This window comes from Tachypleus tridentatus, chromosome 1 (genome assembly GCF_004210375.1).
Source record: "Tachypleus tridentatus isolate NWPU-2018 chromosome 1, ASM421037v1, whole genome shotgun sequence".
NCBI lineage: Eukaryota > Metazoa > Arthropoda > Merostomata > Xiphosura > Limulidae > Tachypleus > Tachypleus tridentatus.
In genome coordinates this window covers 116,236,087-116,262,892 of record NC_134825.1, presented here as the reverse complement: position 1 = coordinate 116,262,892, position 26,806 = coordinate 116,236,087, and the positions used below count along the sequence as shown (strand labels likewise).

Genomic DNA, 26,806 nt, shown 5'->3' with positions numbered 1-26,806 from the left:
TTCACAAGGGGTTTTCACAACCTTATTTAAATTAGAAGTTTAGTCTAACATGGATATAAATACATGTTAAAAATATAAATAGATGTTATTATATAACATACATGCGTGTTTTCTTAGAGCAAAGTCATATTGGGCTATCTGCTGAATCCACTGAGGTTAATCGAACCCCTGATTTTAGGGTTGTAAGTCCGTAGACTTACAGTTGTACCAGCGGTGGACATAAGGTGTCTAAAAATTACGTTAACATAATTTATTATCTACTTTAATGAAGTGGATAACATTATTTTTAAATGCACTGTCTTTATCTTCTTTAATCAAAACGGTCTGATCGGAATTTTGTACTTACATCGAACGTTGAGAAAATAGCCGAACGAAGTAAAGAAACCAAATAGATGTTTAGTGGTACATTTATACCAGCCAGCATCTTTTCTGGAAATTGAAGTAAAATTGAGATACCCCCCTGAAGAAACATCGAAAGGAAGAGGACTTTGATCCTTCTGCCACAAGGGGTCGCTCAGGGGGTTGGCTTCGACATCACACTTTAAAGACACAGCCATACTCTCGACGATAGGAATTCCAAAACCTGGTTCTCTGCTTATCGAAAACGTGGGACCATCTAGAAAGAGTCAATATTTTTTGTAAAAATGGAGGTATTACATTGACTACAGAACAGTTAACTTTGAATAACAACTGTAACATCTTAAACAACACTACATTAAAAGTTCTGAATGAATAAAATTAAAAACAACAACTTTAAATGCTACCATCGATTTACTGTGGCATTGGAATTATAAACAGTGCTTTATCAACTACGTAACAATATCCCACGAATGTTCCTTTCGTGATGATGAGAAACTCACTTGATTTGTTTGTTTCGTTTGTTGTTGTTTTTTAAATTTCGAGCAAAGCTACTCGAAGACTATCTGCGCTAGCCGTCCCTAATTTAGCAGTGTAAGACTAGAGGGAAGGCAGCTAGTCATCACCACCCACCGCCAAATCTTGGGCTACTCTCTTACCTACGAATAGTGGGAATGACCGTCACATTATAACGCCCCCACGGCTGAAAAGGCGAGTATGTTTGGTGCGACGGGGATGCGAACCCGCGACCCCCAGGACCCAACTGGTCATGCCGGGCCCGAAACTCGCTTGAAGTAAAAATATATTCTCAAGACGGTTGGTAGGGGCATTAGCACTTTAATAAACATAAGGTACAGAACGTCGTTTCGGCCTGAAGATGACCTAAGAAGATCGAAACGTTGTTTTGTGCTTTATTTTAATTAAAGTTTTTAATATCCATACGAGCCCTCTGGATGATACAAAATATTTTTTTTGTTTTCTTGATTTGTTAGTAAAAATGCAAAGTAACATAATTCGATATAAAGATATGTGTTTTTAATATCACTGGTTAAACCAACTACTCATTATCAAATGAAAGATAAAACTACATTTCACGTTTGCTCATTAGGGCCACGATAAGTACTGGAAACAAAAAAAATATATTCATTATTACCTGAAAAAATTTAAAGTCACTGCTAATAGCAGAGTTTTTTGTTAAACATCTCCGTAAGAGAAGTGAGAAGTGTTTTTGTAATTAAATTTTTTTCCAAGTTCTATTAATCTAAAAACGATACCTAGAAACAACGTTTTTTTTAGTCAATAACCTCAGAAAAATGAATAATTATTGGCACGGTTCATCGACTAAAATTTAGAGAAAATAAAAGAAATGTTTGACTTGGGTTCATTACGAATGACCCCACTTAAAGGTCAAATTATAAAAACAATATCTGTAAAGTTCAGCGTTACCATTCTTCTTTACTATTTTGATATTAACCTGTTGACTGCCAAGTATTTCAGCTGCTACAATACAACTCTAATGCTTCTTTATTTTGTAACTTGTTTCGTGACGCCATTTTAGATCGAAAGTGAAACAATTTGTAAGTAGGTCAAATGCATGTATGGTGCTGACATCTAGCGTTGAAGTTAGGTATTACTGAGAACGTATTAACTTGTCCGTGGCACTGTGTTACCGATCGGCTTGGACGAGTTATCTCGTCTACGGCACTGAACAGTTTAATGCTCCACTATGTTGACCATTATGTACATATTTATATCAGCGATTGGACAATGGTTGAGTGCAGTAAAAGAGTTAATAGCTAATAGCTGACATCTTCAGGTGTGCTTAAGAATTCCCGATCTAAGAAGAGGATAGTAAGACCATTCCTCGTTGTAAGATGTCTTGTTGGAATTTCGTATTTTAATGTTTTGGTTTTCAACAGGTTCCTCTAGAGAAAGATTTATGATTCGCCATGACTACTTACACAAAACGTTCAACGATACACTGGCTGTAACTGGTTGTATCCATGCCTCGTGAAAGACAAAGGAGACCAGTTCTTTCTTGTTGAATGCTCTCGTAATGTTGAGGGACAACAAACTCCAGCTTCGATACGTTTTGTTTCCCGGTAGATATTCTGTGAAAAGCTCCCCACTGGAAGAGACGTTTGTTGTTTCCAAGAACCACTGTATTCGTCGAACAGGAATAGATGAATTTTCAGCCACACATTTGATTAGCAGCAACTGCCACTCTTGTAGAGTGACTACTGCGCCTTGAGGAAGTCTTTTGTCTTCAAGTTGTATGTAAGGCTCCACTGGTGGATCTGGAACGAAGAATCCGAAGTATGAACACAGATCTATTCTTTCCCTTTACATAATATACAGAGAACAAAAGTAAATTATAGAACCTTATCCAAAATTATGTTGTAGCTTCTTGTTAATACTGTACTGTAAAAACATGGACTCAGTCAAATCTTTGACTTTTACTAAAACACCAACCACGTCTTACAACGTGTCTGTTATTAAAGTTTTGTGATTCTCAGGCTCTATAAAGACACAAGAAAGACTTTAATTAAACACTAATTGTCAGCTCTGCTGGTAACGATGTTAACACATCTAAAACTGATAGAAAATGAAACACGTTCAACATTATGAGTGAGTAACGTCATCACAAATTATTAGCATACTACTTACTGGAAAACAGCAAAAGTTGATTGTAGTGTAGAACATTATTAAATTTATTTGACTTGTTATAAAAAGAAATCACTTAGTGCATGAAAAAACCGACTTTTCGGTTCTAAACAAAACGCAGTAACAACAACATAATTACAAACGATTTAAATCTGTTAACACTTATATTATTTTTGAAACCTACTCAGCACCGTAAGTTCCATTATTTCGACTTTACTTCCAACTGAACCATCATTTCTAACTCTGCCACACCCCCACAGACCCTCGTCAGTGGTAGCGACATCCTGAATTGTAAGAACTACAATTCCGTTACGAGTTACGTTCCAGAATCTACGATTGGCAGTTATGGCTTCCAGGACCACTGGCTGGCCGTTTTGTAGCCACTGAACTGATCCGCCAGGTGTCTCTAATTCGCATGGGAGACTGACTGTTGCTCCTGCTTGCACTGTTTTCTTCAAACCTTTTCCTATTTGTTTTGAAGCTGTAATAATAATAATAATATGTAACTTAAAATATGATATTTTATGAGATTTCATCAACACAGCCGAAGTTTCGAAATATTTCGTAAATTTTCTATTTTTAGGTTCAGGCCCAGCATGGTCAAGCGTGCGACTCGTAATCTGAGGGTCGCATCCCCGTCGCGCCAAATATACTCGCCCTTTCAGCCGTGGGGGCGTTATAATGTGTCGGTCAATCCCACTATTCTTGGTAAAAGAGTAGCCCAAGAGTTGGCGGTGGGTGGTGATGACTAGCTGCCTTCCCTCTAGTCTTACACTGCTAAATTATGGACGGCTAGCACAGATAGCCCTCGAGTAGCTTTGTGCGAAATTCAAAAACAAACAAACAAATAATTTTTAGGTTTTTAAAATTTCTTTTAGCGCAAAGCTATACAAGGGGATACAGGCGTTTTATCGACTGGGGTCTACCGTTGTTTGGTGTGGTTTTAATTTCGCGCGAAGCTACACAAGGGCTATCTGCGTTAGCCGTCCCTAATTTAGCAGTGTAAGACTAGAGGGAAGGCAGCTAGTCATCACCACCCACCGCCAACTCTTGAGCTACTATTTTGCCAACGAATAGTTGGATTGACCCTCACATTATAACGCCCCCTACGGCTGAAAGGCCGACCAGGATTCGAACCCGCGACCTTCCGATTACGAATCGAACACCTTAACCCACCTGGCCATGTCGGGCTTAGAATACGATACAACTTATATATACCCAAGCTTTAGTTGTGTGCAGGTTTGATGAAACAATGTTTTCAGGCTAAATTTTGGCTTGGAAACAAACTTACTTAGTTTTTAATGTCTGATTCAACACGATAAAAATGAACACAGTTAAACTTGGTCTAAGTACGAAAAGAAAATACCTGATTCATTATATGACAAGAATGTCCTCAAGTTATCTTATTACCAGTAAACGTTAAGTATTTCATTGTAAACGTGTTTCAAGTCCCTATACCATTTATAAATTCTAAATTAGAATACATATGTACGTTATATATTTGTTTGTTTCTTTGTTTTTGAACTTCGCACGAAGCTACTTGAGGGCTATCTGTGCTAGCCATCCTTAATTTAGCAGTGTAAGACTAGAGGGAAGGCAGCTAGTCATCACCACCCACAGCCAACTCTTGGGCTACTCTTTTACCAACGAATAGTGGGATTGACCGTAACATTATAACGCACCCACGGCTGAAAGGGCGAGCATGTTTGGCACGACGGGGATGCGAACCCGCGACCCTCAACACTCTTGGCCATGCCGGGCCACGTTATATATATATGGACGTTTATATCCTCAATATGAACTGTGACAAAAGAATTACATATAATCACATCTGCTTATCAGGGCTTTAACATGAAATATTATAGGTTAGTTATATAAAGCTTAACGTAAAACATTATCATATTCAGTTTTATCAACACATAACTTGGATAATTTACTGGCGTTAACATCCGGTACTTTATATTACAGCAAAGCAAAAAAAACAGTGAGTGTACATCTCTTACCCACACGTTACACATACAAGTCACTAAATTATACTGGAGTTTTTCAGATCATTTTAAACAAAATAACTCCTCAAAAACATCAGGATGACGTCAGGGAATGGAGAAATAGTCTGTGGACTTCTAATAGTTTTATTAAATGTATGACGGTGTCTTTAGGTAAAAGAATGAAGAAACTGAAGTTTAAAAGATGGACGGTAACTTTTGTTCATCTCAGAAATTCCTAAAGTTCGGGGGTATCCGACTGTAATATTGAGCTAATGACTAGAGTGAAGGCAGTCAACGGACAACACACGCCATCATAAAAACTTCATCTGGTTTTGTTAATGGAATAGCGTAAACGACTGTTCCATTTGTAACGCGCCCACAGTTTACAGTGCGGAGCATATTCAGTGGCATCACTTCTCGAACCTTGGATCTTTGAATCACCTAACTTTATATACATCAAACCATTGCACTATATATCAGTGTTTTAACATCAATGTATTGGCGTTCAAGATTCATTCTTCGAAACGCGTGAATAACAAACCAATGAAAGGTTCACGAGATCTGCATTTCCAATTAAACGTATTTTCTCTCAAGTTCTGGATGATAAAAAAATACTTGAAATAACGATATAAAGTAGTAACTTTGCCAATTCTTATTAGCATCAGTATAAGTTTGATGTGGAAGATACTTTTGAAATACTGGTGGCTTCATTTAATGAGTTCGACCAGCAATCTGTGAGTCGCAGGCTCTGATCCTGTCACCGAATATCCTCGCCATTTCAACTGCCTTTCAATGTGATGGTCAATCCCATTATTCGTTGATAAAATAGTGACCCAGGAGTTGGCGGTGAGTGACCCACCATCTAGTCTATCACTGTCGAGTTGGGGACGGCTTAACGCAGATGAGCCTCCAATCGCTTTGCGCAAATGTCAGAACAAAGCAAATCCAACGCACGATAAAAAAAACGTAATGAAGTCGCGAAATTATTAGACAATGGAGACAAAAATCTCTGATATTTTTGTTGAATTAAGAAACCAAAATGAGAACATTGAGCAACAATACATCTCTCTATTTCGTCACTGCTGTGTTGACGTCATCGGTTTACCACACGATAAGAGTCTCCAAAAGCGCGATAAATGTAAACAAAGGGATCTCAAAAATCGTTAGATCTAAGACCCTGATAAGACACTGCGATTTGTCGAGATCTGAGCGGATTCATGAGCGTGATATGGAACTACATTTCTCAGGTTATCAGGAAGAGCCGGCCTTTCTTTTTATCAGACTATTGGTTTCTTTGTGTTTTGAATTTCGCGCAAAGCTACACGAGGGCTACCTGCGCTAGCCGTCCCTAATTTAGCAATGTAAGATTAGAGGGAAGGCAGCTAGTCATCACCATCCACCGCCAAATCTTGGGCTACTCTTTTACCAACTAATAGTGGGATTGACCGTCACATTATAACGTCCCCACGGCTGAAAGTGCGAGCGCGTTTGGTGCGACCGGGATTCGAACCCGCGACCTTCGGATTACGAGTCGAACGCTTTAACACGCTTGGCCATGCCGGGCCTTCTCAGGCTATAAAGATAATACAGCAGTTTCGCGTTACGTCGTGTTTTACAGTTTGATGTCGAGTCTCCGGTGAAGTTAGAAAAAAGATCAAAAAGAAATCCCCAGGGTCACTTAAGGAAAGTTAGATTTCTGTTGCCGATTTCAGTAAAATATTCAAGTATAATTCATTACTACTACAAAGAATCTTCACCTTAAGAGGTTGGCGCGTTCTGTCATCACCCTCCAGGGAACTAAAACTGGACACAGCACGAAAATATCTTTCCAAACAATGACAGGAGAGAATGGTTACTTTCATATTCGCCCTCTTTTAAAAAGAAAGTGAAAGGAAACCCAAGCCTCTCATAGAATTGAAAAACCTAGTTTTCGATATTAGTTTAAATTACACTGCACTACAATTTTTTTTTAAAGTTTTGCTTCCTGAAAAGTTTTTGCTGATTGTGACAGGTACCTGGTGGGTATGCACAAATATAGTTTTGGTTTTGCTTCATCACGTAGAAACTCTGAGAAATAGAGAGTTAACTGTTTATCGGCAATAACGTATTTAATTGCGTTTCTGTTTCTAATACGCTATTAAGTTAAACATAATTAAAAGTGTTTTGCTCCTGATTTTCGTTTGTATTCAATGTTCGGTGCATCACGTTGCACTGTCCAACAGTAGTCAGCAAGCATTGACGGAGTACAGTTGTCCTGATATCGTTTTTCCATTGTAGCAATGTCCTTGTGAAACCTTTCACAGTGTCAGTCACTGACAGCACCGAGATTTGCGGGGAAGAAGTCCAAGTGTGAGTGGAGGAAATGAATCTTGAGTGACATGTTGCACTTCATTGTTTTGTATGCTTTGAGAAGTTTGTCTACCAGCTGAATATAATGTGGGGCTCTGTAATTGCCAAGAAAATTCTCAACAACGTCTTTGAAGGCTTTCCAGGGAATCTCTTCCAGCCCAACTAACAAATCTTCTAACCGCTTGTCACTCATAACATGTCTGATCTGAGGGCCAACGAAAATGCCCTCTTTGATCTTGACCTCAATTATTCTTGGGAACATCTGTCTTAAATAACGAAAACCTTCGCCATCTTTGTTCATTGCTTTCACGAAATTCTTCATAAGTCCCAATTTTATGTGAAGAGGAGGCAGATCTCCACAGATATTCCAGTTGTACTTACTGTACTGGATGTGCTTCAGCAACATTTCCATGTTCTCACAGGTTTCTTTCATGTGTGATGCATAGCCAACAAGTATTGAAGGGTGAACGTTGTCATTGTGTAACAGAACAGCTTTGAGGCTTAACACTGATGATTCAATAAAGAGACACTACTATTGCGGGTCATGGTCACAACACAGAGCACAGAACAATCTTTCGATGTCAACACAGAAACAGAGACTGTCAACTTGTGCAAAGAATTTGGTTATATCATCTTGGCGGCTTCGAAAAACAGAAATTTTCGTACCTGTTGACAGCAAACACCATTCCTGCAGTCTCGAACCCAGCAATTCGGCTTTTGCTTTTGACAGACCCAAATCTCTGACCAGATCGTTTAATTCTGACTGTGTTATGAGATGTGGATCACCTGAGGAGCATGGTTCAAAATCTGGATCAATGTCAGTTCCCTGCATTGCAGTTTCTTCATCTGGTTCGTCTAAGGTCCATTCCTCTGGTGGTTTCGGAATTGGAAGACTGTCATTATGTGGCAGGGGTCTCATTGCTGAAGGCAGATTAGGGTATTCAATTGACTTCTTGTTTTTGGCAGAGAAACCAGACACATTAGTCAAACAGAAGTAACAGTCCGTCACATGGTCTTTCTGTTCTCGCCATATCATCGGGACAGCAAACGGCATTGTCTTTCGTGTGCCTCTGAGCCAAACTCTCGGACAGACAGAACATGCCGCACAACAAATGTGAGGCGCCCATTCCTGGTCTTAATCACCAATTTTACAGCCGAAGTACAGATGATATGCTTTCTCCACAAGAGCAGTCATTGAGCGTCTCTGATGAACAAGCGTATACTCGCCACAAGTATAGCAGAATGTATCGCGGCTGTTACGACATTAACGAGACATATTGACCGACACCAATCGTCCTGTAAAACGTCTATAACATCTAACTTACTTGTTACAGTACTACTGAGGCAATGCTATATTCTGAAACAATATGTACACACTATAAAGTCTGTATTAAACCAATGAGAAGCATCTGTGTATGCAAGCCACTTTTATAGCCTGCTGAGACAGTGTCAAGCTGGCTCCGGCATGTCCAGGCATGCCCGGGCTGCATACCTCCACAGAACAGCTTCCAACCTGGCCTGATTTCATGCCTGGACATGCCCAGACTGCACAAAACATTGTTCATAGGTCTCTTACAGAAACGAAAATTTTTGGACACAAATATAAGAAAAAACATGACAAAACTGAAGATTTCGATGAAACGGTACGTGATGGGCAAATGTGGATGTGATTTTCGTGATCAGCAGCCAAAAATCTATAAGGAACACCTAACAGTGTTCAAGAAGCAAAAACTTTGTTGTGCAGTGTTATTGTTGTTTTTTATTCGGTGGAACTTCAGAATTATTAATTTGTGTGTGGAAGTGTTATGTTCTAATATTACAGTTTAGCTGAAACGGACTGTACTTTAAATAATGAAACCAATCAGAGACTTTGTTTGTTTTGTTTGTTTTTTTTAATTTCACCCAAAACTACACGAGGGCTATCTGCGCTAGCCATCCTTAACTTGGCAGTATAAAACTAAAGAGAAGGCAGCTAGTCGTCACCACCCACCGCCAACTCTTGGGCTACTCTTTTCCCAACGAATATTGGGATTGACTGTACATTATAACACCCTCACGGCTGAAAGTGCGAGCGCATTTGATGCGACCGGGATTCGAATCCGCGACCCTCAGATTACGAGTCGAACGCCTTAACCCCCCTGGCCATGCCGGGCGTACACTAAGTTAATTGTCTGTGTATCAATCCATACAGAAGCTCATATAACAGTTATAATTCAACAGAAACGAATTTGTAAAGCAACATATTCCAACTCTACAATTACTTCTGTAATATATCACGTCTACTTACAACTCTACAGTTACTTCTGTGATGTATCACGTCTACCTACAACTCTACAGTTACTTCTGTGATGTATCACGTCTACTTACAACTCTACAGTTACTTCTGTGATGTATCACGTCTTCTTACAACAATACAGTTACTTCTGTGATATATCACGTCTTCTTACAATTCTACAGTTACTTCTGTGATACATCACGTCTTCTTACAACTCTACAGTTACATCTGTGATGTATCACGTCTACTTACAACTCTACAGTTACTTCTGTGATGTATCACGTCTTCTTACAACTCTACAGTTACTTCTGTGATGTATCACGTCTTCTTACAACTCTACAGTTACTTCTGTGATGTATCACGTCTTCTTACAACTCTACAGTTACATCTGTGATGTATCACGTCTACTTACAACTCTACAGTTACTTCTGTGATGTATCACGTCTTCTTACAACTCTACAGTTACTTCTGTGATATATCACGTCTTCTTACAACTCTACAGTTACTTCTGTGATACATCACGTCTTCTTACAACTCTACAGTTACTTTTGTGATGTATCACGTCTACTTACAACTCTACAGTTACATCTGTGATGTATCACGTCTACTTACAACTCTACAGTTACTTCTGTGATGTATCACGTCTACTCATTGTAATTTACTTCCATTAGTTTACACCTAACTTGCAAACCATCATTACTAGAGAGTATTGTTGAGACACTTCCCATAAACAATACATTTCTTCATGTTTTAACATATATTTGATACAGTTATCGTTATTACTAGAATACTAAGGTACAGTATTCCGGTTTCAATATCTCCATTAGTCTAGCAGTTAAATCTGAGGGTCGCGGGATCAAAACCCGTCACTAGAAATACTCATCCTTTCATTTGTGGGAGCGTTATAATGTAACGATAAATCTCACCATTGATTGTTAAAGAGCATCACAGTGGTGTCTGGTTTTGACTAGTTACAAGTTTCTATAGGTATAGACAGCTAACGTAAGGAATATCTTTGCGCGAAATCCAGTAGATAAAATCCCCATCTATTGATCTAAGATGGTTCTTTCTTTGGTGTTTTTTTTTTTAAATAAATATTTATTGTTTATTATCTTTGTAATGCGGACACGTTTTATTTTGGAAGTTAAGCACTTTTAATATTATTTCACCCGCAGCAATCGCTATTGAGTTATACATGAAATAGTCTTATAATAAACCTAGTTTGTCACAACATGTTTTCATGGAACCGCATACTTTTTTCTGGGTTTTTTTTTTCGCAGATCTTCAGACTGCGCTAGAACTGTGTCTTTTTCAGTCTCCCAGTATTAACATCGCCCCTGGAAACAAAGTTCGTCCAGGAATGGAAAGAAATACACCCTACATGCCATGTTCAACACTAGCAAAAACTAAATAGATGGAATCGAATGTAGGGAGAACAGGAAGGTTTCCCGGGAAAAGCTGGTCTTCTAATTAGCCGTTATCATTACTGGAAGGCTTCAATAATCCCGCTAAAGAAGTAACTGATGAGAAGAAATCTAATGGTCTTCTCTTGTCTTCGGGCATTCATCTCCTTAAACAACGTGTTCTAGCACGATCGAATCGACTGTATCAGACAAAGGAATCTCAACACTACCTAACGTTCGCTCTCTGAATTATTTCATGTCTCGTGACGCTTGTGTTTGTTAAGTTTTAAAACTTTCGTCACGCTATTGTCTGTTCTAACTAGCTTCTATTCAAGACGTTAACACCACTGAGCCAACCACTTAGTTTCAGTTTTAATAGCTGTAAAGAAAGAAAAAAAAAGTCAAATGTCTGTCACGTGATACTTTCAAGAACCACACGGAGTATGGAGTTTCAATACCCGTGGTGGGCAGAGCACAGGTAGCCCATTGTGTATCCTTTTGCTTAATTCAAAACAACAACGACACCAAAATACCTGTCTCACGAACGTATGTTCAACGTTTCGTTTATTAATCATAATATAAATGTAACATCAAGAGTATAAAGGTTATTCATGGACCACGTTAGTAGTTCTTCAATACATCTTGATATTGACGGGAGTTAACCTTACAAACATTCATCTTGCTTACTAGATACCTGTTAGATATTATCTTGATATTGACGGGAGTTAACCTTACAAACATTCATCTTGTTTACTAGATATCTGTTAGATATTATCTTGATATTGACGGGAGTTAACCTTACAAACATTCATCTTGTTTACTAGATATCTGTTAGATATTATCTTGATATTGACGGGAGTTAACCTTACAAACATTCATCTTGTTTACTAGATATCTGTTAGATATTATCTTGATATTGACGGGAGTTAACCTTACAAACATTCATCTTGTTTACCAGATATCTGTTAGATATTATCTTGATATTGACGGGAGTTAACCTTACAAACATTCATCTTGTTTACTAGATATCTGTTAGATATTATCTTGATATTGACGGGAGTTAACCTTACCAACATTCATCTTGTTTACTAGATATCTGTTAGATATTTCATCTTATACACATTCTACCAGCCAAATGGATATCTTAACCCAGTGTTCCTTCATTCTTGAGTTAGTTCACGAAAGAAAACCCGTATTTAAGGATATGTTGACAGAATCCAAGTTCAACACATTACTGTTTATGTCTATAAGACTGCCACATCTCTGTATAGAACATAACAGTGCTGTCAGTGTATGGAAGTACAACAATTTGGAGTCTGAAACACCACATCACTGTATATAGGTACCACAATCTGGATTCTGTAACACCACATGACTGTACAGAGGTGCAACAATCTGAAGTCTGAAACACTACAACACTGTGTATAGGCACAACAATATGAAATCTGTAACATAACATCTCTGTATATAGGTACCACAATCTGGATTCTGTAACACCACATCACTGTACAGAGGTACAACAATCTGGAGTCTGAAACACCACATAACTGTACAGAGGTACAACAATGTGGAGTCTGAAACACCACATCACTGTATATAGGCACAACAATATGGAATATGTAACACCACATCACTGTATATAGGCACAACAATATGGAATCTGTAACACTACATCACCGTTTATAGGCACAACAATATGGAATCTGTAACACTACATCACTGTATATAGGCACAACAATATGGAATCTGTAACACCACATCACTGTATATAGGCACAACAATATGGAATCTGTAACACCACATCACTGTATATAGGCACAACAATATGGAATCTGTAACACCACATCACTGTATATAGGCACAACAATATGGAATATGTAACACTACATCATGTATATAGGCACAACAGTCTGAATGAAGTCTAAGCTACTAAGCCGCTATATACAGGGACAACAATCTGATGTATAAGTTACTAAGCCGCTATATACAGGGACAACAATCTGATGTATAAGTTATTAAGCCGCTTTATACAGGGACAACAATTTGATGTATAAGTTACTAAGCCGCTATATACAGGGACAACAATCTGATGTATAAGTTATTAAGCCGTTATATACAGGGACAACAATCTGATGTATAAGTTATTAAGCCGCTATATACAGGGACAACAATCTGATGTATAAGTTACTAAGCCGCTATATACAGGGACAACAATCTGAAGTCTAAGCTACTAAGCCGCTATATACAGGGACAACAATCTGATGTATAAGTTACTAAGCCGCTCTATACAGGGACAACAATCTGAAGTCTAAGCTACTAAGCCGCTGTATACAGGGACAACAATCTGAAGTCTAACCTACTAAGTCGCTGTACTGTTAATCCCAGTTATATAAGTTTCTGCCCCTTTTCTACCATCATAGGTTACACATGTAATTTTTTTACAGTCCAGATATTAGTGTTTGTCTAATCTTTAAAAAATATCGTTTTCATTGAAATATCTTTTTGAGTATTATCGTGTGTGTGTTTTTTTACATCTTTTAAATACAGAATGTTCGAAAAGTTTGGAATCACAGATGATTTGGACTTTATATTAATTTCAAAGTCTGGTTTATTAACACCTTTCCAATACATTGGATTCGCAGCAAAGTTGCCGAATTTGGTATATTTGGCTCTGTTTGGTAAATTTGATACAACCTTCATGAAATTTGGTAAATTTATCTGTTGCATGGCCGTTAAAAGATTTCCAAATGTATTGCTCTGCTTTACGTAAAATTTGGTCTTGTGATAATGCTTTATAAGGGCTCATCATTGCGCAGGCGCAAGATAATTTCAGACAATAATAATCCATCGGAGGCTCTTTAATGTATTGTTTAACTATAGGTGTCAGTACTAGTTTACAGTGTAATGTATTGTTTAACTAGTAGGTGTCAGTACTAGTTTACAGTGTAATATATTGTTTAACTAGTAGGTGTCAGTACTAGTTTACAGTGTTATGTATTTTTTAACTAGGAGGTGTCAGTGCTAGTTTACAGTGTAATGTATTGTTTAACTTGTAGGTGTCAGTAATAGTTTACAGTGTAATGTATTGTTTATCTAGTAGGTGTCAGTACTAGTTTACAGTGTAATGTATTGTTAAATTTACATTTAATTTAACACACAAATCATAATGGCTGAGAGAAGGAGCAATACCGTTAGTGATTTAGTGGAAAGACTATGTAAGAAAGTAGGCCTACGTAAGCCTAGTTACCAACATAAACGTCAGTTGCCCCAAAAATGGCTTAATAATCCTAAATTTTGTTGTTTTAGTCAAAATTCGATAAACTTAAATAAGTCATTTTGTAAAATATGTAGTTATGACTTATCTGGGAGTGTTACCATACTTGAGAAGCAGTGAAAAACATTTAACAAATATTAAAGACTTCTAAAGTAACTGATTTTTTATGGCCTACTACTTCATCATACAGAATGTGTCAAGTGGCTTCTACTGAACTGGAAATGTGTTCGATTGTGGCAGAACACAATCTCCCCATTTCAATACTATATCATGTTCCAGGCTTCTTATCTAATGGATGCCCTGATTTTAAAATTGCTAAAGGAAGTAAACGACCAAGAACAAATGGAACAGCTTGTTTTCGTAATGTTATTGGTGAGGAATACTTGAAAATTCTTATAGCTTAATCAAATAATATTAAATTTTCATTAATTATTGATGAGAGTACAGATGTATCTACAAAAAAACAACTTGTTCTAATAACTAGAGTTTATGACAGCTATATTAAAAACAGTTGACAAGTTTTAACTCTTTTGGAAATTAATTGCTGTACTGGCCAAGGCATTTACATTTCTATAGTAATTTTTTTTGAGAAATATGGAATCCCTTTTGAAAATCTGATAGGCTAAGCAAGTGATAATGGAAGTGTAATGATGAGTTAAAAAGTGGTATTCTAAAGCATAAAGTGCCATATCTCTTTGTACAAGGTTGTGTATGTCATCAATACATTCATGTGCATCCTATGTATGTTCTAAAGTTCCAACTTCCATAGAGGAACTGACTGGAAATATTTATTCATATTTGTCAAACAGCCTAAAGAGATTATCTGAATATGCAGAATTTCAGGAATTTATCCAGACTGATCCTAAAAAGATTTTACATCATAGCTGTACTCAATGGTTATCACTTCAGCAAAAGGTAGAAAGACTACTGAATGAACCTGTTGACTGCCAAGTATTACAGCTGCTACATAAAACTCTAGTGCTTCTTCATTTTGTAACTTTTTCGTGACGCCATTTTGGATTGAAAGTGAAACAATTTGTAAGTAGGTCAAATGCATGTATGGTGCTGACATCTAGCGTTGAAGTTAGGTATTACTGAGAACGAATTAACTCGTCCGTGGCACTGTTATCGATCGGCTTGGACGAGTTATCTCGTCTACGGCACTGAGCAGGTTAGTGGCCACTACTTGTCTTATTTTTTACTTCAGCGACATTAGAAGATGGGATAAATTTAACATCTACAATACTAGAAGGTTTACAGAATCCAACTGTAAAGATGTACTTTACATTTCTAACTTTTATTCTGCCATATGTAAATAAAATAAATTTAGAGTTTCAAGCTAAGAGCTTCAGAATTCAGTGGCTACGTGCCTCCATCAACAGTAGTATGAAAGGTATCCTTGGTAATTTTACTGAAACAGAAGTACTAAAAGATGCAGGTATATCGAAGGTTAACAACAATGAACCTTCATTTTTACCTTCACTTAAGTGAAATATATCATGGAGAAAAAACGGGAAGTATCTTTCTTGAACATTCCTCCAAATTCCAAAACAAAAAAACTCAAAGAATTTCATCTTAAGACATTGAATTTTTATGTGAAACTGGTATGTTCACGTATTTACAGATATTTGAAGCTTTAGATACAGAAAATGTGTCTCAAAGACAGCCACATTCGATTATCCCATTGGCCATGAAATTTCCTAACATTATTGAGGAAAAAACAGTATGAAGGTATCAATAGAGGATGGTGAGAACTTCTAGAACCAGAGAAATACTGGTATTATATTTCTAAAGAAAAATGTGGAGATAAATTGTATACCAATGAAGAGAAAGAAATACCAAGAGTTTAATAAAATAGGGTTAGTTATACGTTTTTATTTAACTTGGTAAAATCTGAGGAAATTATCTGCCAACCCTGATTCGCAAACGTGGTCCTCAGGAAAGGAACTCAAGGTCTCTGGACTTGACTCCCATGTTGGATTTATTTTCTGGGGCCTGCTCCAGGCAAGTGTGTATAAAGATGAAACAGGGAAAACATAACATCTAAAACAAAGAATTCTCGAAGAGTGTAAGACCATTGACAATGACACGAGTATATTTCGAAGCGTTCAAAGACAGTGGAAATAGTGTCTCCAATTTGTTTCGAATTACAAGGACAGCATATGGAACAGATCCTATAAAACTCGTTCAGATATCTGTAAGGTTGAGGCGTTCGACTCGTAATCCGAGGGTCGCGGGTCCCAATCCCGGTCGCACCAAACATGCTCGCCCTTTCAGCCGTGGGGGCGTTATAATGTGACGGTCAGTCCCACGATTCGTTGGTAAAAGAGTAGCCCAAGAGTTGACGGTGGGTGGTGATGACTAGTTGCCTTCCCTCTAGTCTTACACTGCTAAATTAGGGACGGCTAGCGCAGATAGCCCTCGTATAGCTTTGCGCGAAATTCAAAAACAAACAAATTTTCTGATATCCAATTTGCCTGGCATGGCCAAGCGCGTAAGGCGTGCGACTCGTAATCCGAGGGTCGCGGGTTCGCGCCCGCGTCGCGCTAAACATGCTCGCCCTCCCAGCCGTGGGGGTGTATAATGTGACGGTCAATCCCACTATTCGTTAGTAAAAGAGTAGCCCAAGAGTTGGCGGTGGGTGGTGATGACTAGCTGCCTTCCCTCTAGTCTTACACTGCTAAATTAGGGACGGCTAGCACAGATAGCCCTCGAGTAGCTTTGTGCGAAATTCCAAAACAAACAAACAAGATATCCAATTTAGATTCGCATCTACAGAAAGCTCGACATAAAAAGATTTAAGTGCAAGGAATAAATGTATCGGACACACATACAAACTTTTCAGAATTTTCCATAAAGTTTAAACATTTCATAAGGTACTGCAGTTAATCATGTGGAAACATTTCTGACGAATTTATTTTCCCTTGTTGCAAAAAGCGCTGTGTTAGCCATCACATACATTAATACTAAATTCGCTTTATTTCTGCCATGCCCTTAAATTGTCTTTAAATTGAGTAAACCACCAGGTAATCAAAAAGTAAATGAAATTATCTACACGGTATGAAAAATGTCCTGAAACGAATAGAAGATGGAAACCAGTTTCGGAGTTCCTTTTGTATTTTCTAAACCACGTTTTGAAAAAAAAAATTCAACGATTAAAACTATATATATATATATATATACGTGTGTGTGTGGAGCCCAGGATTTGTGGTTCAATTTCATCCACGTGTAATCTATAGTTTACCAATGTACTGATGCTATAGAGAGAAAGCACGTTATACGACAAATAAAATTTATAGCAACCCATCGTGAACAGTATCGGCTTTCACTTTTTTAAGAACTTTTGGCAGATTGTAGAGTATGTGTCACTTCCAACAGCTTTTATTTAATAAAAAACACTTTGATCTGTGGCGCAGGAACAGACGAACTACCCGCACGTAATACACGCCCCAGGGAGCAGGTCCTAGTCTTTACAGAACTCACGAACTTTTCTATATAAAGAAGAAAAAATTTACGAAACTATAAAAGTTAAGAATTGGAAGTTTTAAGAACAATAATTCCTTCGGGTTTTTATCTTCGCTTTCAGTATCACTTCTTTTCTTGGAGCTGTTTGCCTTTAGACTAACTGTTGCGAACTAAGAACAGAATTAAGCACAAGGGCCCTGGCATAGCCTGATGGTTAAGGCACTCGGCTTGTAATCCGAGGGTTGCGGGTTCGAATCCCCGTCACACCAAATATGCTCGCCCTTTCAGCCTTGGATGCGTTATAATGTGACGATTAATCCTATTATTCGTTGGTAAAAGAGTAGCTCAAGAGTTGGCGGTGGGTGGTGATGATTAGTTGACTTCCCTCTAGTCTTGCAATGCTAAATTAGGAACGGTTAGCGCAGATAGCCCTCGAGTAGTTTTACGCAAAATTCAAAATAAACCAATTGAACAACAATATACAATAGTGGAATACAATGTTGTACTGAAGAAACACTCACTACAATTTTTCTAAAAATATTGTAGATAAAATTTCCTTTTAAAGAGTTTGTTTGTTTTTTAAATTCGCACAAAGTTACTCGAGGGCTATCTGTGCTAGCCGTCCCTAATTTAGTAGTGTAAGACTAGAGGGAAGGCAGCTAGTCATCACCACCCACCGCCAACTCTTGGGCTACTCTTTTATCAACGAAAAGTGGGATTGACCGTCACATTATAACGCCTCCACGGCTGGGAGGGCGAGCATGTTTAGCGCGACTCGGATGCGAACCCGCCACTCTCAGATTACAAGCGCATGCCTTATCGCGCTCGGCCATGCCAGGCCACCTTTTAAAGAGAGAGAGACTGGAAGGTTTATCAGTTAAAAATGAAAATTAAAGATAAAAGCCCAATTATGTCACTGTTATTTTAAATCGATAACTTACCCTCGTTATGAATTTGTCATGAATCTTTCGCGATGTTTGATAAAAACAACTTCAAACCTTTTCTATTGTTTGTTGGGAATTAAATACAAAGCTACACAATGGGCTAGCTTTGCTCTGCTTATCACGAGCATTGAAACTCGGTTTTCAGGGTTATAAGTCCATAGACTAAATGTTGAGCCACTGGGGGAGAAACAAAAAGTGAACTAGAAGGTACCGATGCTAAATAGTTGATTCACGTGCTAACAGAAGATTATAGTGGAACCACGTGCCTTTTCCTTGTTGATTCGTCAGAGACAATTTCCAGTAAATGGTCACTTTCTAAACTACATGTGATTACCACTTACGATATTGTATGTTGTAAGAAAGATTAGAGGTTATGGCCATCGAGAACGAACTGGTTGGCGAAACTTACTTTATAAAAAGCCACTGTTGTCTTTATTCAGAAAAGAATGCAAAGAGGAGAAGCTTCGAGTTCTATTGTAAATGAAAAAAACTTTACTGAATTCGAACATTTTAATTTTTATACCATTTATCACTTTAAAATATTTGAGAGAAAGATCGCATAATAAAGGACAGATAATTATTTCGCGTGTGCTTTTCTGCTAGAAACGTTATTGGATAGAGAGAAACCCGTGGAAAACTCTTTCCCGTGCATAGCTGTAAGACACGTGTTTTTGGACAGAGGGAACGTCACGTCCTTGCAACGTCACTGAGCCTAATATGGTAATCACTCATTCAAACCTGTCAGCATGTAAAAAATCTAAAATTATAACTACAAATACCACAACTTATGTAACACATAGATCAAATATTTTACGACACTCTAAACAGCTAGAATCACCTACCGCATAGCGATCAGTCTTAAACTAATGAAGCTGAAATCACGAAACTTGTAATCAGCAGCATATTGCGCCTCGAACCTTGGACCTATCGAGCATAGCTCGACGTATTACCCGTCGTGAAAACAATTGGACCTTGAGCTTTACAAATCGTTTGACATGAGCCAATATTTCTTTTTGAATTCGCTCCTAACAGTAAATTAATTATAAACTAAGGTGATACCGTAGTTTAGTTGGAAGGTGGGTTTGAGTTACAACTGGTTTTGTTTCATTTTAAAAAACTCTCAGGTTCACAGAATGAAATGCCTCATTTAAAAATGTATGATACTTGACCTTAACAGCTTGGTTTACTGGAATGTCTACACATTAATTTGGTAAAGTTGGTGTACTAGTAAACACCGCAGACATCTAAGGTGTAATAAACACAGTTTTAGTGTTACATTAATTACGTAACGCTGGTGTAATAGTCAACACCACAGACATCTAAGGCGTAATAAACACAGTTTTAGTGTTACATTAATTAAGTAACGCTGGTGTAATAGTAAACACCACAGACATCTAAGGCGTTATAAACACAGTTTTAATGTTACATTAATTAAGTAACGCTGGTTTGATAGAAAACACAATAGACATCTAAGGCGATATAAACACAGTTTTAGTGTTACATTAATTAAGTAACGCTGGTTTGATAGAAAACACAATAGACATCTAAGGCGATATAAACACAGTTTTAGTGTTACATTAATTAAGTAACGCTGGTGTAATAGTGAACACAAGAGACATGTAAGGCGTTATAAACACAATTTTAGTGTTACATTAATTAAGTAACGCTGGTGTAATAGTAAACACCACAGACATGTAAGGCGTTATAAACACAGTTTTAGTGTTACATTAATTAAGTAACGCTGGTGTAATAGTAAACACCACAGACATGTAAGGCGTTATAAACACAGTTTTAGTGTTACATTAATTAAATAACGCTGGTGTAAGAGTAAACATCACAGACATCTAAGGCGTTATAAACACAGTTTTAGTGTTATATTAATTAAATAACGCTGGTGTAAGAGTAAACATCACAGACATCTAAGGCGTTATAAACACAGTTTTAGTGTTACATTAATTAAGTAACGCTGGTGTAATAGTAAACACCACAGACATGTAAGGCGTTATAAACACAGTTTTAGTGTTACATTAATTAAATAACGCTGGTGTAAGAGTAAACATCACAGACATCTAAGGCGTTATAAACACAGTTTTAGTGTTAAATTAATTAAGTAACGCTAGTGTAAGAGTAATCAACACTCACATGTGAAGGGATATAAACACAGTTTACTGTTACATTAAGTATGTGCTCCATTATTCTAGATAAGAACATATTATGCACCCGAGATATGTTTTTACGTATATTGGTTTACATATGAAATGCACATATTTCTGTCTAATAATGTATGCACAAGAGATTCGGTTTTTAACATCACATTGAAATAATTTAAGAATCGACATAAAGAAAGTATACGCATGCGTTTACAGCAGTTAGACAAATGAATTAGGCCCGGCATGGCCAGGTGGGTTAAGGCGTGCAACTCCTAATCCGAGAGTCGCGGGTTCGCATCCCCGTCGCACCAAACATGCTTGCCATTTCAGCTGTGGGGGCGTTATAACGTACGGTCAATCCTACTATTCGTTGGTAAAACAGTAACCCAAGAGTTGGCGGTGGGTGGTAATGAGTAGCTGCCTTCCCTCTAGTATTTCACTCCAAAATTAGGGACGGCTAGCGCAGATAGCCCTCGTGTAGCTTTGCGCGAAATTCAAAAACAAACAAATAAACAAATGAATCAAGTGACTCGTCACTACTCAGGTCATTTAAGATCCCCTAGAACCTCTGAATCATCGGTTTTATTTGAAGATGGCAATCAGAGACGCCATCAGAAAAATAAATAATCCACGAAGAGGGAAGCCAGGCATTTAAGTACCCCGCCGTTCCACGATCAGATGATAATTTTTTATTTTTTAACTCTACGAAACTGCTGTTTCGTCACCTGTAGTACTTACTTTCTTTTATTGTCAAATTTTAATCTGAGGAAGAAATTCCACGTACGTATGTTCTTTATAAAGGGTCTACTTCTTTGGTAGTTGTTGTAATAATATTATAAAGACAAGTAAACGAATAAAAAAAAGCGTATTTTACGTGTATTTTCGTACAAATTATAACTTTTCGTATTTTCATGTGTTTTGTTTTTCATAAGTTGATAAAACCACGAAATTATCAATTTTTTAATAGACGTGTGCAAATCATTTTTATAAATGACACGATACGACCGTCGTATCGTAAAGCCGTGATACGCTTACATCGATACATCATTAGATATTATACGATATGATTTATGTGTATTCACAAAATCTGACAAGCTTTCAGTGTACATTACAAATCTTTTGTACAGGATGCCTATTAAAAGTATTTTGCTGAAAATTCATGTTTCAAAAAAGGAAGATTGATGCTAAGTTCTACGCGTTGTCTTCACTTCTATCAAAAACATAAACCTAATAAATTCAGAAAATAGATACTCAAATATTAAGTTTGTTTATTTAAATTCCTTGTCAGCTGCCATTTGGTAGATCAGATCTTAGAATTTGAAAAAAAAAATCTAAACTTTGAAATATTTAAGTTAGATGATACAATATCTAAATTCATTACTATAATATAAATGCTATCATTCGAATACCTTACGTTTCTTATAGTGTCTACAATTTCCATCTTGCTACCATTCTTACACAGACCTAAAAGAATCTATTTTATAAGATTTTGATACAGCATTAAATAACTGTTTTTTGTTGTTGTTGTTGTTTTTTTGTAGTCTTCTTATGAGGTTTTTTTCGAGTAACAGTGGATTGACCCTAGTACAGCAGTTTAGAAACTTTAAATAAATTTGAACGCAATGATGAGTGCAGTTATATTAAGGGTACTGAGCATTATGTTTTCAACCAATGTTTATAACGTTCCTTAGGTTTGGATTTAAACTTCTACACTAATCTGATTAATTTAAAATTAATTTCAGACCAAACTAAAAATTAACCTAACAATTACTACAGCTAACTAAATATACTGTTTTGACGTTCTTAAGTTATAGTGAATCAAAGATTTCCAGGACTTGAACGAATTCTAAAAGTGGACTTAATCACTAGTTTAATGTATCACCCTTGAAATTAAAACACGCGCGAATATAATTTGAAAATTTCATTTGTCTATCAGTTTAGCCTAAAGACTTCTGAAAAACTGTCAAGAGTTAGCGTTACTTTAATGTGATGACTTTGTCCGTCAACATCTATAGCGTAAAGAATTTTAATGGCAAAGTTGATGGCTTATCTTTTCATGTAAATAATATTATTGTTTATGTATAAGTGTTAAATTAGCTTTTGCTTTTAAAGGCATGACTTAAATTTAAGTTCAGTTAATTTGATTTCGAATAAATAGATCTCCATTTACTAGCTGCGACAACTTCCCCTAAAGCAATATTAATACTCTAACACTCTCGATCAGGGGAAATATTAGAACTCTAGCACTCTTGATCAGGGACGATATTAAAACTTCAGCACTCTTGAACAGGAGAATTATTAGAACTCTAGCACTCTGCATTGTTGGTGACATTTTGATCTCTAACACTCTTGATCAAGAGACGATAACTAAATCTACACTTTTGAACGACAAATAAATTAACATAAAAACGATAATCAACATTAAACCTCTTAAATATATGATTCTTTTATTCTACACTTTGAAACACCACTACAAACCCAATTCATATTGGCTACTTCTTTCTCGAAAGGCTAAGAAACAAAAACGGATATTTAATAATAATTATTATGCTTCTCTATGAGGGTTTGTTTGTAATTAAATTACATTATTGAGATAATTTCCTAAGCCTGTCATCATGCATTTCGCTTTGTTATAAGTGTTTCTAATTCTTTCTCCAGTGGGGTTTATAATCTCTTTAACATCAAAATATTATATTGTTTCTCATTATCGTAATTAAACCTTGTATTTATATCATTGTTCGATTGTTTCTTAGTTCAATCTCAAATTTCACGCAAAGCCACTCAAAGGATACTTACTTACATCAATCCCAAATTCTGAACTGATACATGAAAGGAAAGATAGTCAACAGCAGCCACCGCCAACATTGTGTTATTGTTGACTGATCCCGTATAAGATTTGACCTATAGCGCATTCACCTCTAAGAGTGGAGCGAGTCTTTGTGGCAGCGGACATTGAACCATGAACCTTCGAAATCACACTCCAAACACAGTGAAACTAGGCTACTCCCTGCTTGCCCTGTGTGAAACTCATAACCTTTCGTTTTAAATTTATAAAAATGAAAATATTTTTTCTATACTCATTACCGGGTTGATTTTTTTAAAATTTTGGTCTAAATCGATAGATTACGCTGACTGAGGAGTTAACATTCATCCAAAAGGTTGCATTTAATTTTTTTCTTTCTTAGTTTATAAATGCGTTTTAATAATTTGTGTATTAGTTTTGAAAATAAAAATATTCTGTTCCAATTTTCATAAATTAACTTTTAATACGTCCATTTTTATATTTTCCACTTAGATTCTGATTAAAAAGCAAAAGCAGGAATTTTAATACCATGAATTTTGAAATTTAATATAACTTTCTGGACTTATGTTTAACTGGAAATCTTTCTGAGATGGCACTTTTACATTCTGATTTTAAACTTGAGCTAAGCCTAACAAATTTGATAGGACTAAGAAAGGCTTCCAAGGCTCGTAACAAGATTATTTACGTACAAAATCAGTTTCCTTCTGCATATAAAACAAAATTATCTCACAGTGATAGACATAGGTAATAATGTGATAGGCCTAGTTACGCAAATTCACATTCTCAAAAGTGAAAAAAAAAAAGTTTAAATTCCTCACAGGTTCAGTCAGTTGTTCTTTAAATTCATCAACGACTAAATACGCATCAAGCTCAAACGGCAGCTTCGCTGATCTCAACGATTTGAGCTCGCTCTATCAAATCCGAAAGTCAAAACTACAACTGCAATATTCACTGAATGAATTAGGATCAAACAATTGTAAAAACACATTTATATTGTCAACGATCTGAACTCCCTAAATTAGATTTATGAGTCAAAACTAAACCTCTTAATCTTTCATTAATTAGAGGGATCAAACAATCCTAAACACGTCTGTATTGTCAACATTTTGTCCTCGCTAAATCCGGTTTAGTGAGTTGAAACTAAAACTGTAAAAATATTATTAATTAATTAATCAAACATACCTAAAAATATTTATATTGTCAACGTTCTGAATTCACCAAATCAGGTTTGTGAGTCACAATTAAAACTCTAATTTTACATTAATTAAAAGAATCAATAACCCTAAACAAGTCTATATTGTTAACGTTTTGGCTTCGCTAAATCCGGTTTATAAGTTAAAACTAACACTGAAAAATTCCATTAATTAAAAGGATAAAACATCCCCAAAAATATTTATATTGTCAACGTTCTGAACTCACTAAATCAGGTGCGTTAAAATATGACATTCTATTAATTATGAAGGTTTAAACAACCACTATAATTACATTTACATTTAAAACTTTCTTTTCTACATCAGTGGTCCTAAGATAACTCCCGGTCGCACCAAACATGCTCGCCTTTTCAGCCGTGGGTGCGTTATAACGTGACGGTCAATCCCACTATTAGTTGGTAAAAGAGTAGCCCAAGAGTTGGCAGTGGGTTAGCTCAGATGGCCCTTGAGTAGCTTTGATAATTATTATTGAGAAATATTTCATGAATTTTTGCGGCAATCGACTGGAGGGATCATTTCAGAAAATGTAACACAGTAATGAAAATAAATAATGTATTTTGATCTTTTTCTTTCAGATAAAGCTTTAATTTCATCCAACAGTTTTTGATAAAAGTAATTTCGCATATTTTACTGTTTGTTTTATTTTTAAATAATCACAATTGATTGTATGCAAACCAACGAATACTTTAATACGATATCTTACTTTTCATAATTTCTTTTCATTTGGTAGAAATTGGAATTTTAATCTGATAAGGACTTTATTTATATGTTCTAAACAGCCAGTTCAGATATCCTTCGCTTTTAGTGACAGTGGACTTATTTTCAAACGCTGACCAGATGTAAGGCAGCCAGACTATAGCACTCGCTAACACGAGAAATTTGATTGGCTTATTGGACCTAATGATGTAATTGGTTGGTATTTTTAAAACAAGTACATACCTTAAAATACTGAAGCGAATTCGGCTTTTACTCGACTTTGCGATTCCAGCCTGACACATTAAACATTTTGTCACACTAGGTGCAATAAAAGAATTGTTTGATTTGGTTGTGAATTTCGCGCAAAGCTACACGAGGGTTATCTGCGCTAGCCGTTCCTAATTTAGCAGTGTAAGACGAGAGGGAAGACAACTAGTCATCACCACCCACCGCCAACTATTGGGCAACTCTTTTACCATAGAAAAAATTGGATTCATCGTCACTTTATGACGCCGCCTCTGTTGAAAGAGACTGCATGTTTGGTGTGACGGGGATTCGAACCCGCGACCCTCGATAGTACAAGTCGAGCGCTCTAACCGCCTGGCCATACCGGGCCTTGAAGTAATGATAAAAACCATTTTATTAATTCAAAACAAATAAACAAAAAAGACAAGGATGACGAAATTCGAAGTACTGAATTTATAAATAAGGTAAACAGCTTTTTAGAATACCTTTAATTTTCAGTTCTACCAAATATGTATAAATCGTATAGTTATTCTTAAAGCTATGATAAAAAGTGCATTATATAATTCACAACGCTAAAATTATGGGTTCGATTCGCCTCGGTGGGCTCAGCAGATAGCTCGATGTGGCTTTGCTATAAAAAAAACACACACGCATTACATAATAAAATATTAGTTGGCATCTCATCTAAAATGTGCAAAATACGTAAGTGGTTCGTTTTATTTCTTTATTTTGAAATTTCCTTCAAGAAATAACTTCTGTAACAGAAGGCCCGGCATAGCCAAGCGTGATAAGGCGTGCGACTCGTAATTTGAGGGTCGCGGGTTCGCATCCCCGTCGCGCCAAACATGCTCGCCCTTTCAGCATTGGGGCGTTATAATGTGACGGTCAATCCCACTATTCGTTGGTAAAAGAGTAGCCCAAGAGTTGGCGGTGGGTGGTGATGACTAGCTGCCTTCCCTCTAGTGTTACACTGCTAAATTA

At 36.7% G+C, this 26,806-nt stretch overlaps 1 protein-coding gene across 2 annotated transcripts in view; it reads right to left on the bottom strand.

Annotated features, from left to right (window-relative positions):
- Positions 1-26,806, bottom strand: part of LOC143222249 (irregular chiasm C-roughest protein-like) — a 76,159-nt gene that overhangs the window by 32,366 nt on the left and 16,987 nt on the right. For both annotated transcript variants that reach the window (XM_076448489.1, XM_076448497.1), the window contains exons 2-4: positions 3,206-3,502; positions 2,319-2,654; positions 347-616 (exon numbers count right to left, since the gene is read on the bottom strand). In XM_076448489.1, coding sequence (XP_076304604.1) covers positions 347-616; positions 2,319-2,654; positions 3,206-3,502 — 903 coding nt within the window. The remainder of the gene's footprint in view (positions 1-346; positions 617-2,318; positions 2,655-3,205; positions 3,503-26,806) is intronic.